Source organism: Melozone crissalis, unplaced genomic scaffold (assembly GCF_028551555.1).
Source record: "Melozone crissalis strain CALT ecotype California unplaced genomic scaffold, PUWL_Pcris_2 ptg000063l_1, whole genome shotgun sequence".
In the NCBI taxonomy this organism is placed as follows: Eukaryota; Metazoa; Chordata; class Aves; order Passeriformes; family Passerellidae; genus Melozone; species Melozone crissalis.
This window is the reverse complement of record NW_026535841.1, coordinates 12,551,001-12,563,329: the sequence shown is the minus strand read 5'-3', so window position 1 is coordinate 12,563,329 and position 12,329 is coordinate 12,551,001. Positions and strand designations below refer to the sequence as shown.

At 46.0% G+C, this 12,329-nt stretch overlaps 1 protein-coding gene across 1 annotated transcript; it reads right to left on the bottom strand.

Moving 5' to 3' along the window:
* Nucleotides 1-1,538: 1,538 nt before the first annotated feature.
* On the bottom strand, nucleotides 1,539-11,598 carry RHOF (ras homolog family member F, filopodia associated). Its single transcript, XM_054288803.1, has 5 exons — nucleotides 11,434-11,598; nucleotides 11,198-11,285; nucleotides 5,063-5,172; nucleotides 4,213-4,347; nucleotides 1,539-2,103 (listed from the first exon to the last, which is right to left on the bottom strand). Exons 1-5 carry the CDS (start codon nucleotides 11,596-11,598, stop codon nucleotides 1,939-1,941), a joined length of 663 nt encoding a protein of 220 aa, XP_054144778.1. The 3' UTR covers nucleotides 1,539-1,938.
* Between the last annotated feature and the right edge of the window lie 731 nt (nucleotides 11,599-12,329).

The following is a 12,329-nucleotide window of genomic DNA, read 5'->3' as shown; positions in this document are numbered from 1 at the left end:
CCAATAATGAAGAGAAGGGAAATGCTGGGTCAAGGGGATGGCAGGGGACAAACACTGACTGCTACCTTGCTAAAGTCCTTGTGCTGCTTGAATTTGCACTCACCCATTGGAACACCTTCTTTGGGTGCTGTAACTTCTGTACCTCCTCAGGCAGCTGCAGCACTGAGCTGCCCTGGGCTGTGTCTTTCCCAGCAGTGAAAGGCAGCACAAAGCCCAACCTGGGCACATCCTGTGGCAGTGTGAGTGGCAAACAGTGCCCTCCTCCCCAGAGGGTGCTCACCAGGGGACAGACAATGCACCACAGCCTTGAGATGGAGTCATCACTTCTGCTGCTCAAGCTAGCAAAATTCCCTTTGCTGTGTCAGTGTCCTGTGGGCATGAACAATAAACTGCAATTTGCATAATTTCAACAGTTTTCACACCAGCTGGGCTGTGTTTTGCTGTCTTTTACACACCCTGTAAGGTTTTTTGTTTTACTCGAACTCTCAGTTTATGAGATTCAAATTATTGTCTGTTGAGAGCAAACTGGAACCTCATTCTGCAGGAGTGGGTAACATGAGTTCTGCAATCTGAGAAACTCAGATTAAAAAAGCCAGAGAGATTTCCACTGGGGAGCTGATGGTGAATGGGTCACTTCCTGAACGTTGGTGTTTCAGTTTTGTACTGAGTGAGGTGAGGGGTGGTTCTTTTAGTGACAAGTGGAGAAAAGGCTGCACAATTCTTCAAGGTTTTTCTATAGTCAAGGATGTGTACAAATTTCCAATTAATTTAATTTCCCATTTTAGGCTCATAAGTATTCAAAAACCTTAATTAAATCAAAACAAGTTAGGAAAAAAAAGAAAAATATTTTTCAAGGGTCAAGACCTGTTTACCTGCATGTAAAATAATAATGGTGGCTTGCTCCAAAACAGGTTTGCACCAGCTGGTCATGTACAGTTTGCCTTACACAGAAAGCTTTCAGCAACAGCTGTACTGCAGGAACCTCATTTCCCCCCTCAGGTTTGGTTTTTGATGAGTGCAAACTAAAGATTGTTCCTGCAGTCTGAGATCTCAGTGAGAACCAGGAGATAGGAGGCACATGGACCAGGGTGTGCAGTGGGAGCCTCCCTGATTCTCAGACAACTGACACCTTCATCACAAAAGGGAAAATTTTAATTTGTACCAGCAGAGATGATTTCACAAGTGAATGAATTTTCCTCCAGTGTGCACCACGATTTACATCTGTCTTGTATTAAATAGGCTGTAAATATTTATCACAAGACTGATTTAACATTACATGTAGTAGCTGCTCGGAGTACTTCTAAATTTGAGTCCTGTAAATTAACTGTTTCCCATGACACTCCATTATTTAATTGGAGCAACTGATGTATTTCCACTGCTAAATGCCACTTTCCATTCCACCAGCCTTGAAGAACTCTGAGGTGCAGGTCTGCAGAGGGGGTGGTGGATGTTCCATGTGCACTCAGGGGGCAGCTTGAGGCCAACTCCTGCCATTGCCACCAAGAAATTAACTGGAAAATTTTAATAAAAAACTTCTTCTGCCTGATAAGCTGCTTTAGCATTGCTTCTGAAAGATGTGAGTTTTCTACTGGAAAAAGGCAGTAAATTGTAGCTCTAACATGCCACAATTATTTTGCAGAGGAAGAAAAACTCCAACACTAAGTTCTATAGTAGCAGTTGCTGTTCATTGCAGTTTAAATAGTGAGTTGTTCACACTTAGAAGCAAAAGCCAGATGGGTGAAGGCACACAGCATGAGTTAACTGTGATAAACAGCTTTGAAAATTCCGTGAGAACAGTATAACAAAAGTGCAAAAATACTAAAAATAATTAAAATTTCAAAATAAAAATTATCCTAGGAATACAAATATGTTTTCAAAAAAGTTTTTAAAGTGAAACTTGTATAAAATCTGAATCACTTGGCTCTCGTGCAGTCCAGATCATAACACTGAGCACACTTTCCGTTTCCTGTGGCCCTTGGCTTTCTTCATGGCACTCAGTGCAATGGCTGTGGCTTCTTTAAAAACATTTTCTATGTTCTCACGACATTTTGCTGAGCATTCCAGGTAAATTTGTGCATTAATCTCCTTGCAAGCTGCCTCACCCTGGAAAGAACAGAAAGGTAAGAAAAGATGTAATTTTGGTGATGAGTGAAGGAAGGTGAGTTGGGAAGAAAGGGAAATAATTTGTACATCTTTGCAATCTTGAAGAAAGCAGCTGCCTCTGAGTGCTGTGCTAGAGTGTGAGTGGCATTGGTAATAAACTGAAGCACTGTAAATAAACTTGGTGTTTTTCCACTCTGCTGAACCAAAGCCTGGCCTAAGAGTTCAGAGCATTAGAGACTCTTGAGATGCAGAGTCCTGATAGCACAAAAATATTCTCAGTATTGAATTTCTTTACACTAAATGCTGAGGTAGGTGTTTAAGTGAGGATAAGATGTCTTCATGGTGGTATTTTTTTCAGGCCTGACCTTAACTATTCTGTGCTGTCACCTTTAGTAATGAATGTCAGGACAGAATCTGCACTGATGCCTTGCCTTGTTTTGCTGGTGCACATGCAGGAACCTTGACTTCTGCTCTGAAGCATCACAAAGGCTCAGCCAAAATCCTCACAAAAACAAAGGGGTGCCTGCATTTCTCAGCCATGCAATGGGAACATGCTTGAATCTGAAATATTTCCATGCAATGCTGGTTGTGTGGAATCACTACAGACAAAGCACAGTGATTTCTTACTTGTGATCCTTTTATTGTCCCTGCAGAGCCAGCCCCCAGGTTTGGCTTGTGGGCCTTTTATGTGAATTCCAGGTCTGCAACCCATGGTTCACAGACTCTGCAATTATTCATTGTAATCTCTGGGAGTGGGGTCACTTGGGCTTTTGTTGGAGGGGAGGGTGTTTCTTCATATTTAAGCAGTTTGCAAGCTCCTTCCAGTTGTTTGCAGCTGCAGTGGTGGCAGATACTGTTCAGATCCCCTGTGCCTGGCATGGGAAGCATCACCAAGGTGCCCAAGGTGCCATCAGCTGTAAAAAACTGAGGTAGAGCATATTTCAGGGAGAAAAAACCAACTGAGAGGGCTCACATAGGAGACAAAGTTTGTGTAACATGTGAGCCCTTGAGTTAACTGCATGAGGCCTCAGCAGACTGGCCAGAAGTTGCTTGTCTGGAACCTCTGTTGCTTGTCTGGAACCAGTCTGTTGCTTGCCTGGAACCTCTCATGTGAGGATGATGAAGGGATTTATTCATGAAAACAAGGGACAATCTGCAACTGCTCACAGTGACAGGCTGGGACCTCATCTTGCATGCAAGGGAGACAAACTAAAAGGCCCAGCATGGTTTTGTGGTGATGTAGTTGCAGTTTATTTTCCTGCTGTTTAGAAGTGGTGATTCACTCAAGGTCACCATGCACTTGACCCTGTTCCCTGGACGTGTGGCTCAGTCTGAAAGCTGCTGTTCTTGCTCTGAGGTGAGAGGAGAAGGATGGCTTTGTAGTTTAGAAAAAAGAAAAAGAAAAATTGGAGGACCAGAGCAGAAAGGTCTTGTGTGACATGGGACAAGCTGTTCCATCACTGTTTCTCCTGTACCTAGGACAGCTATCCAGTGACATAACACTACTCATTAATCTAACTGCTTCAAAATACTTAGAGATAATGATAATATGTAGTTTTCCTAAGATTACTTTAGAGACTACAAAGAACAGTCTCTCATGTCAGAGAAACCTTGCAGATGTTCTTGCTATTGGCCTTGAAAGGATTTATTTTTAAGTGGGATTTGCAAAACACATTTATTCCAGAACAGTCATACTGGAATGGGTTTCCTAACATCTCCAGTCTTTATCACATTACTGATCAAAGCATCAGTGATAGCTGCAGTGTAGGCTAATAACAATTATGAAGGAAGTCCAGCAAACTTGTTAAGGCTTACAAACTTGTGACAGTAATAACCCAGCTGTGAAAGAAGAATGTCATTAGCATAGAAGGCAGATAGTTGTGTCCTTTAGATACTGCTCACATTTCTCTTTACTTTGGCGCTAAAAGCGGGTGGTGATTTGGCCACTTCCAAAAACAACTTCCAGAAAGCTCTGTTAGTGCTGTCAACCATTTCTTGATCTAGATCACCTGATTTTGCAGTGTCTGTGATCATAGCTGTGAGGAGCAATGCCATGAGGTGCTTTATCTGCTGCCAAGAGGCCAGCAGAGTAGAAGCAGTGAGGTTTACCTGGCTGTAGGTGATGGGCTCCTGCCTGGCAGCCCTGAGGCGGCGCAGCTGCTCCTTGTCCTTGCGCAGGTCGGTCTTGCAGCCGATCAGCACCAGCGGGACGCCCCGGCAGAAGTGATTCACCTCAGGGTACCACTGCGGGCAGCAAAACAAAACTTTTACATCCGGTTCTTATTTTGTCGTTTGTTTCCTGAAATCAAAACAATACAGCCAAGCAGCATTTAATACAAGTTGCAATTTTAGAGTTTTGGAGTTAGTCTAGTGGAGGGGGCTCAACATGCACTTATTTACATCCCAGAAATGTTTAAAAGTCCTACCCAGAGTCAGCTGCTTTATAAAAACATAGTGGCATCTGTCTCTATGCCAAAATGTTTATTTACCATCTGTCTAAATTCTGAGGAGCTCTTCTAAAGTCACATTTCAGAACAGAATTTGGACTAAGCCTTGCTTTGTTTTCCTGGTGCTATGTCCAAGAATGTTTTGGAATGTTACAAAATCCCAGCACAGAGAAGTGGTTGCTCTCATCTCTCCCCTGCAAATAAATACACACGTGATTGAAGTAGTTTTGCCTCTAAGATGTGCAACGTTGGTTGTGTGACATTGCTGCAGATACAGAAGTGATTTAATTGTTGGTGTTTGATCTTTTTAGTGAGAGTCAACCCCAGTTCTGAGCACTTAGGAGCCATGGAGAGGTGAGCCCAGGTCTAAGGTCTGTGCCCTGCAGCTCAGTGCAGGATGAGTGATCTGGGCATCCACACACGCAGGGTACAGGACACTAAAAGCCCCAGCATTTCTAATCTGACATCTTGTCATATATCAGGCATGTGTAATTCATTTAGAAGCCTCTTACCTTGGCTGCTACATTATCATAGCTGGTGGGGTTCATGACATCATAACAAATTAACACCACGTTGGTGTTCTGGTAGGAAAGGGGCCGCAGCCGGTCATAGTCCTCCTGTCCTGAAACACACAGCATGGTTTGGGTGAAGAAATCTCTGTCCTGAGCAAGCAAACAATGGGGATGCGTACAGACACATTCTGGAGATCAAGAACAATGGTACTATAATTTCATACTTGTAAATTCCTTCCCTTGAGTACAGGAGATTCCCCCTCACTGACAAAACGGATGGTTTAGAATACAGAACACATCCTTGGCAGGTTTTAATAAAAAGCCTGCTTTGTCCACTTGCTGAGGACTTAGAAGCAGTTCTAAACACTGACTGCCAAGTTGGTGCTCAAAAATAAAGTCATCAAGAGGAATATGACAATTATTATTAAATATTTTCAGTTTGACAGTGGCAGTCCCCATAATCATTTGCACATATGATGCTGTGAGGAGAAGAAACACTGTATTTCCTAGACAGGAATGGTGAAGCAGAAACCTTGGTGGCAAACCTGCTTTTCCCAGCCTGGTGAGCTGAGAGGAAGCAGTGATTACACACAGGCTTGTACAAGGCATGCTGCAGCATGAGCCAGGCTTAACTGGCCTTTGAAGCAGGACTCCCCAGCAGATCTGAGGGAATTCTGCTGAATTCTGGAAAAGCAGGGGATTTGTCATACTTCTGATTAGGGATATTCTAGCACGTGATGTGACAAGAGGAAGCTGATTTGCTTCAGACCTGTGCTCTTCCCCTTACAGCAATCACCGTGCCAGGGGCTGAAGGTGTCTTGCTCTGAGACATTAAGTTTGAGAAAGCAGTAATTCCCAGACACAGCTGGCAGCTCAGGAAAAAAACCCCAATCTTTTTCATTTAATAAGGAAGAAAGCATGATTCAAGCAGTCTTTAGAAGGTGTATTTGTCCTCTGAATGCTGGAATCAGACACGTGTCTGTGATGTACTGAATTTCCACAAGGAGAACTGGGAATGCTGGTCCTTGCCACAATCCACACACAGATCAGAAACTGCCCTGCAGGGAAGTTCCACATCTCAAATCTTCATGTTGATATTTCAAATGAAGGAATGCAGAAAATTTCAGTGTGCCCCAACTTTACAGCAACGATTCCTGCTCTCAGTCCAAAGTCATGTACTCATCACTTGCCAACATTTTTGCCTCCAGTGTGAGGAACTGCAGATACTAGAAGGCCAATAATACTACAATATTTTTCTCCCTTCCTTAATTTAAATGATTGGTTGATATACATTTTATTCCAAGGCAATCCCTGCTGGATAAGCCATTACTCAGTTTGCCTGAGATGTTTGTACAATGGGAATCTTGGACTTGGACCATTTTGTATTTGAGCTTCCACAACAGCCATGGGCTCTGTGGGGAGGTGCAGAACAAAGAGGGATTGATATCTCGGGGTTTAATCCAGAAATAATACACAATTGACAAAATTATGCATGTTGTATAAACATTCAGAGCAAAGATTGTACTGCTTATCCCTTCTTATTCTCCCAAACCATCTACTTGTTTGTAACCCATTTGCCATTTTGTTGCTGAGATAATCCCTTAAATGCATTAAATACATCAGGTGCCAGGGTTTTTTTTCCTCCTAACTTCCTCTAGCGCTGTGTAAAGTTTTCCTTGTTGAACTGAGTTTCTAACAACATAAGTTGTAAAATTAAAAGGTCCTCTGAGTTGTTGTTGGCAATTGGTGAGGCAGACAGGGCTGTCCCTTAGGGAGAAACATGTTTATTTGCTTGGAATCTGAACAAACCTCTAAATTCACACCCTCCTGGATGGAACAACAGAAAAAGTGTCTGTAATTATGTGACACAGTATGTTGTATTGCAGGTCAAAAACTATAGCTATGCCCTGGTGAACTGCTCCTTCATCTTCAAATCCATTTGCAGTTATGGGTTTTAAAGCAAACAGTAAATGCATGAGAAAATGCTGTGTAAAACACGGCTCTGTGTGCATTTGGAATGTTGGATACAGAGTGCAGGACAGGGTGGGGTGCAGAGAGCAGAAGGGGAAGGTGAGATGGCAATTGCTTAACCTGTGTTACAGCTGGGTGGTTGCAGCACTCCCAGGGAAGGAGGGGGAAGCTGCTCTTCAGCTCAGATGCAGCTCCTCAGCTGCTGAGGATGTAACGGGACCCAGATCAAGCTGTATCTAAACATAGACATCCCCCTCTCTGAAAACAATCCCTTTCACCCCCTGTCCTCAAGTGCTGCTGCTGAAATGCAAGAAAGGGCCTGGGAGATTTTTTTTCTCTATAAAGCTGCTCAGTCTGTGGTCAGAGCTAATTTGGCAGAGATTTGGGTATTTTTTCTAAGAGTTTTAAAAAGGAGGAACAGAGGTGAACCTAAGCAGTAACTGAATTTCTATGCAAAGCCCTGTGTGTGCTTCCCCAAACACAGGTAGCTCTTTCCTTTCCCCAGTTAACACAAAACATGCTGTGGAGGAGTTGGTTAAGTATCTGCCTGTGTGTGAGCCCATCTGTGACCCCACTGTCTTCCTTGATTCATTGCACCAACAGAGACTTTAAGATTTTTTAAAGAAAAAACTCCACCCAACTGAATTCACCTAAAATTTGCTATTTCTCTGCCCAGCTCCCAGTCCTGCGTGCCTCTGGGAGATGCTGTGTAACCACATGGCTGCAGTCAGGCCCTGTGCTGGGGAGGGAGCTCTGCTGGGGGCTGAGGGTGAGCAGAAGTGAAACCACAGGTCTCAGTCTCATGTACATGTTCACATCTGTCTGCTCTTCCTCACCCCTCTGCCCATGCACCACCAAAGAAGTGCCAGCCTGTGAGCTGCTTGCCAGTTATGTTTTTTCCCTATTCAGTTTAAAACAAATTAGGAAATGGACATTCTTGGCAGGAAGAAAACTGACAGAAGAGGACACTTGGGGCAGGAGGAGGGGCACACATCAATTAAAAAAATGAGGGTTTTGTCTTACTCAGGCATGACTTCCTGTCAAAGTTATGAGAAATTATTCTCGCATTCAAGAATTCTGGCTTTTCAAATTTCTCTGAAGACCTTGTGCTTCTGTCATCAGAGACCTGAAAAACCTCTCTGGAGGCCTTGCATGTGCTTCCTGTCAGGCAGAGCAAGCACCCACAATGATGAGGCATTGCTTCCTCCCCAGCCCAGCAGTGCTCTGCTCTCTGCTCTGAGAAACTGCTGCACCAGGAATTGAGCCTCGGTCTGAACTGCACCTCGGGCACCAACACTGCCCCCTTGGCATGGCAAAACCACAGAGCTCATTTACCTCCCAGTGCCTGTGCCCCTGCCAAGCACAGCTGGAAGTGGAAACTTTTCATTGAAAAAGCAGCTGCAAAGGCTGCCTGCAGACAGACAAGTGACGTTACAAAGCCTTTACACATTGCAAATGTGCGCCACCAACTTCCAGCAACAGCAAGAAGTGTTTGAGGAGGAAGACACAGTACCACAGTACAAAACGCTCACCAAAAATTATTTTTCTTTTATTTTAGGCTAATCCATTAAGTTCATTTGTTACCTAAATTCTTGTCAAGAAAATAACATCTTATATTTCTTGTAATGTTTGTTTCTTAAGCTTTTTGTTTGTGTCCTCCTCCCTCAGTAAGTAGGACAAGATCAAATGTTTGAGCTACACAGGACTCGACAATACAAAGAATCTTTCCAACTTTGAACAGCCCATGGAGCTGAACCTGTCCTTTGCCTTTCCATGATGCTGTCGTACACCCAGCTCTATTTACTGTTGCTCCAAGCAAGATCCTAAAAATACACAACTCTTGGAGCTAGTCTAACCCTTAAGGAACTGAACATCAGTTTTGTACCATTAAAAACAGGATGAGATTAAAATGTGTACTCAAGTGAGTCCTTCCTCTAGCAAAACTTCCAGTTACAGAAAGAGGCTAAAAACCTGCTTGAATTAGAGTTTGACAGAGTTTATAGATATGTAACATAAAACTATGTAAGCAGCTTTGAAAGAGAACCAAAATTCAGGTTTTCCCCCTCCCAATTAAATGTCTTATTCCAGGTGACAATCTCCCTGCTTTCTTTCTTGCTGCGTCTTATGGAAAGCAGAAGAAATTTAACAGGAAGGGAGGAGACAAGTGACAACAGCCTCAAGAAACTTGTAGCCTTGTGGCCATGGTGCTGTTTTGGGAGGTGAAAAATGTTGGGTTTCGAGGTTCCCAGAAGAGAGAAGGAAAGCAATTGCTCTTTCACACCAACAGTGGCAGCTCCACTTCCCAAAGTGTCTCACAAGACACAAAATACACCCCACTGTTCTTCAGGGGAGCAGTGCTTTAGTGCAAATCAGTTTTTACAGCTGTAAATTCAATGTGGAAGGTACACACTAAGAGTTATATGCATAAACAGGGAAATTACAGGAAGTGGGGTAATGGTTTTAAACTATCAGAGGGCAGATTTGCAATAGAGACAAAGGAGAATTTTTTCACAATGAGGCACAGGCTGCCCAGAGAAGCTGTGGCTGCTCTATCCATGAAAACATCCAAGGTCAGTTTGGAAAAGGCCCTGAGCAACCCGATCTAGTTAAAGCTGTCCTTGTTCATTTTAAAGGTCCCTTCCCACCCAAGCTGCCGTGATGCTGCAGTGAGCCATGAGCTCAGTGAGCAGTGCCTGGGCTGCTGGGGCCTGCAGGGCTGGGGCAGAGCTGAGTTTTGAGACACAAGGAGCTGTGCAGCCCTGCCAGGCTCAGGAGAGCTCAGTGCTGCACTGCTGCACCTGCCCAGCCCGCTGCCACCTCTGGGTCCAGCCCCTGCTCCTCACAGCCTGCAACAGACTCCAAAGGCAAATGCGGGAATGTGTGGCATGGGGATTTTAAATGAGAGCTCAGAACTATGTGGCAGGCAAAAAATCCACACTGACAGCAAACAAATATAAAAATCATGAGTGCAGTGGCAGGTTATTGGTGCCAACACCCTGTATTAAGGAAATTCCTCTTTGGTTGCTCACACCAGATTCCAATCCTTCTCTTTTCCTCTTAGACCCAAACCCCTTGCCATCCAGTAAAAGGTATGTTATCCCAACTAAATGGACTTGGAACAGTAACACTGACCCAAGAAGACACATTGACAAATTGGGTGCTCAGGATCTTACTACACTGTAGTAAAAGTTAGCAGTGAAATTCACTTCTAGATTAAAAGCCTTTTAAATTATGTTTTCAGCTATCACTTGCAGTATACAAGAAGGTAAGTGTGTTTTATTGCTATTAAAAATGACTGGACTGCATTTGGTTCTTATTTCTCTTGGTGTAAATTTGGAACAACTCCACAGGCTTGAATTGAAACAGATGATTTACACTGAGCTGAAACCCAGCACGTGTCAATTTTAGGGTTCATTTAGGAAAGCAGCTGGGTAACAGAGTCTGGGAACTTTGAGTGAAGTTGAACACAAACCATTTCACAAGTTCTTCAAATGAACCTGAACAACTATCAGCATTTTCAAATAACTTTTACTGCCATGGCCTTTTGATTTTGAACACAAACCAGCCTTTTTCTCCTTCCCTATTCAATCACACATGGCAGCAGATTAAAATGTTTTCCTGGTTGATTGTATTATGTTTTGCATCTGGGAATTGGGGTTTAATACTTCCAGATATGATTGCTATTTGATGTTTCTGAATTAATTAGGTTGTTAAGATAATGAATGAGTTGATGACCAGAACTGCCATTAGACAATCAATTCCTTTTTTTCTGAAAGGCACATTGATATGCAACAGGTAGTGGTGGTTGGTTTGTTTGTACTTTCCTCTCTGGCAGTTTTACCTGCAATTGGTAAGGTGAAAAAAGAGGAATTTTACCTGCAATGCTATGGTGAAATTATGCTGGTAGAGAAGAAATTTGAAAACCTGTCCAACTTTACAGTCTTCAAATATTGGGCTGATTTAAGCTGACACTGAGAAATCTGCTGGAACAGAAACTGGGGGTGCGTGCGCTCACAAGAGCAACACTTCACAATTTCTGCTTATTTGCCTGAAGTTACGAAAGGCTGGGCCGGGTTTGGGCTCAGTCTCAGGCCAATGTCCCCGAGTGCTGCCCTGGCAGTGGCCGCACAGGCGCTGCCCTCGCAGCAAAGTGGAGCCCCTTACCTGCGGTGTCGTACAGGTTCAGGGTGACCTCCTTCTTCCCCACCGTCACACTCGTCGTGTACTTCTCAAAAACGGAGGGCGCGTATTGCTGCAAAGGAGAAGGATCTCGATGATCTCAGAGGCCTTTTCCAGCCTCAGCGGACTCAGTGATTGTGAGAAGCGGTGCTGGCGGGGCCCAAGCGCTGGGGCCGGCCCCGGCTGCGGCCCCCAGCCCCGCGGGGGTGGCAGCCCCTCACCTCGGGGAAGGAGCCCTTGGCGTACACCATCAGCAGCGACGTCTTCCCGCAGCCTCCGTCGCCCACGATCACCACCTTCACCTGCTTCCTGCCCGACGGGGCGGCCGCGGGGCCGCGGGGCTGCTCCGCCGCGCCCTCGGGCACGGCCCCGTTGGCCGCGTCCATGGAGCGGGAGCGGAGCGGGCCCGCTGAGGGCGCAGCGCGGCCGGGACGCGGCTCCGCTCGCCCTGCGCGCCCGGGGCGGGCAGAGCCGCCCGCGCCCCGCCGGGGATTGGCCGCGCCGCCGCCTCAGGTGCCGCAGGGCCCCGCCCGGGCCCCCCCGGACACTGGGGGAGCCTCTCCCGGAGCCGCGGCCTCATGGCCGGCCCGCGGCCGCCCGCAGGCTGCGGCTGCTCGGGGTCACGGCGGGAAGGCCCCTCAGGGCCGCCGGGGCTGCTCCGCCCGCCCTCGAGGCTCCATCCCCCTCAGGCCGCCGGGCAGCCCTCGAGGCTCCATCCCCCGGGACCAGCGGGCCGCGTCCCTTTGCCCTTCCAGCCACACACGCCATCCCCATTTATTTATTTATTCATTCCCGTTCCATTTGCTCCCATAGGGAGCCCGTCCAGCGCCGCGCTGGATCCCGCCAAGGGGCCGGCGCGGAGGGAGCGCTGCAGTTCAGCCCCGGTGTGTGAGCGGGGCCGAGCCGGGCCGGGCACGGTGAGAGCAGGGAAAGACCCCCGAGGCACCCCCGAAAGGCACCGTGGTGCTGGCACTGCCAGTGACTCACTGCTTGCTTTCCACTGATTTATTGCTTGGGAAAGAACCGACAGCTCTGCTCGTCATCTGCTCACCATCCAAGGTGAGCTGCAATGAAAATAACTGGAATTTCTCATTTTAATTGCAGGGATGTGGTGGCC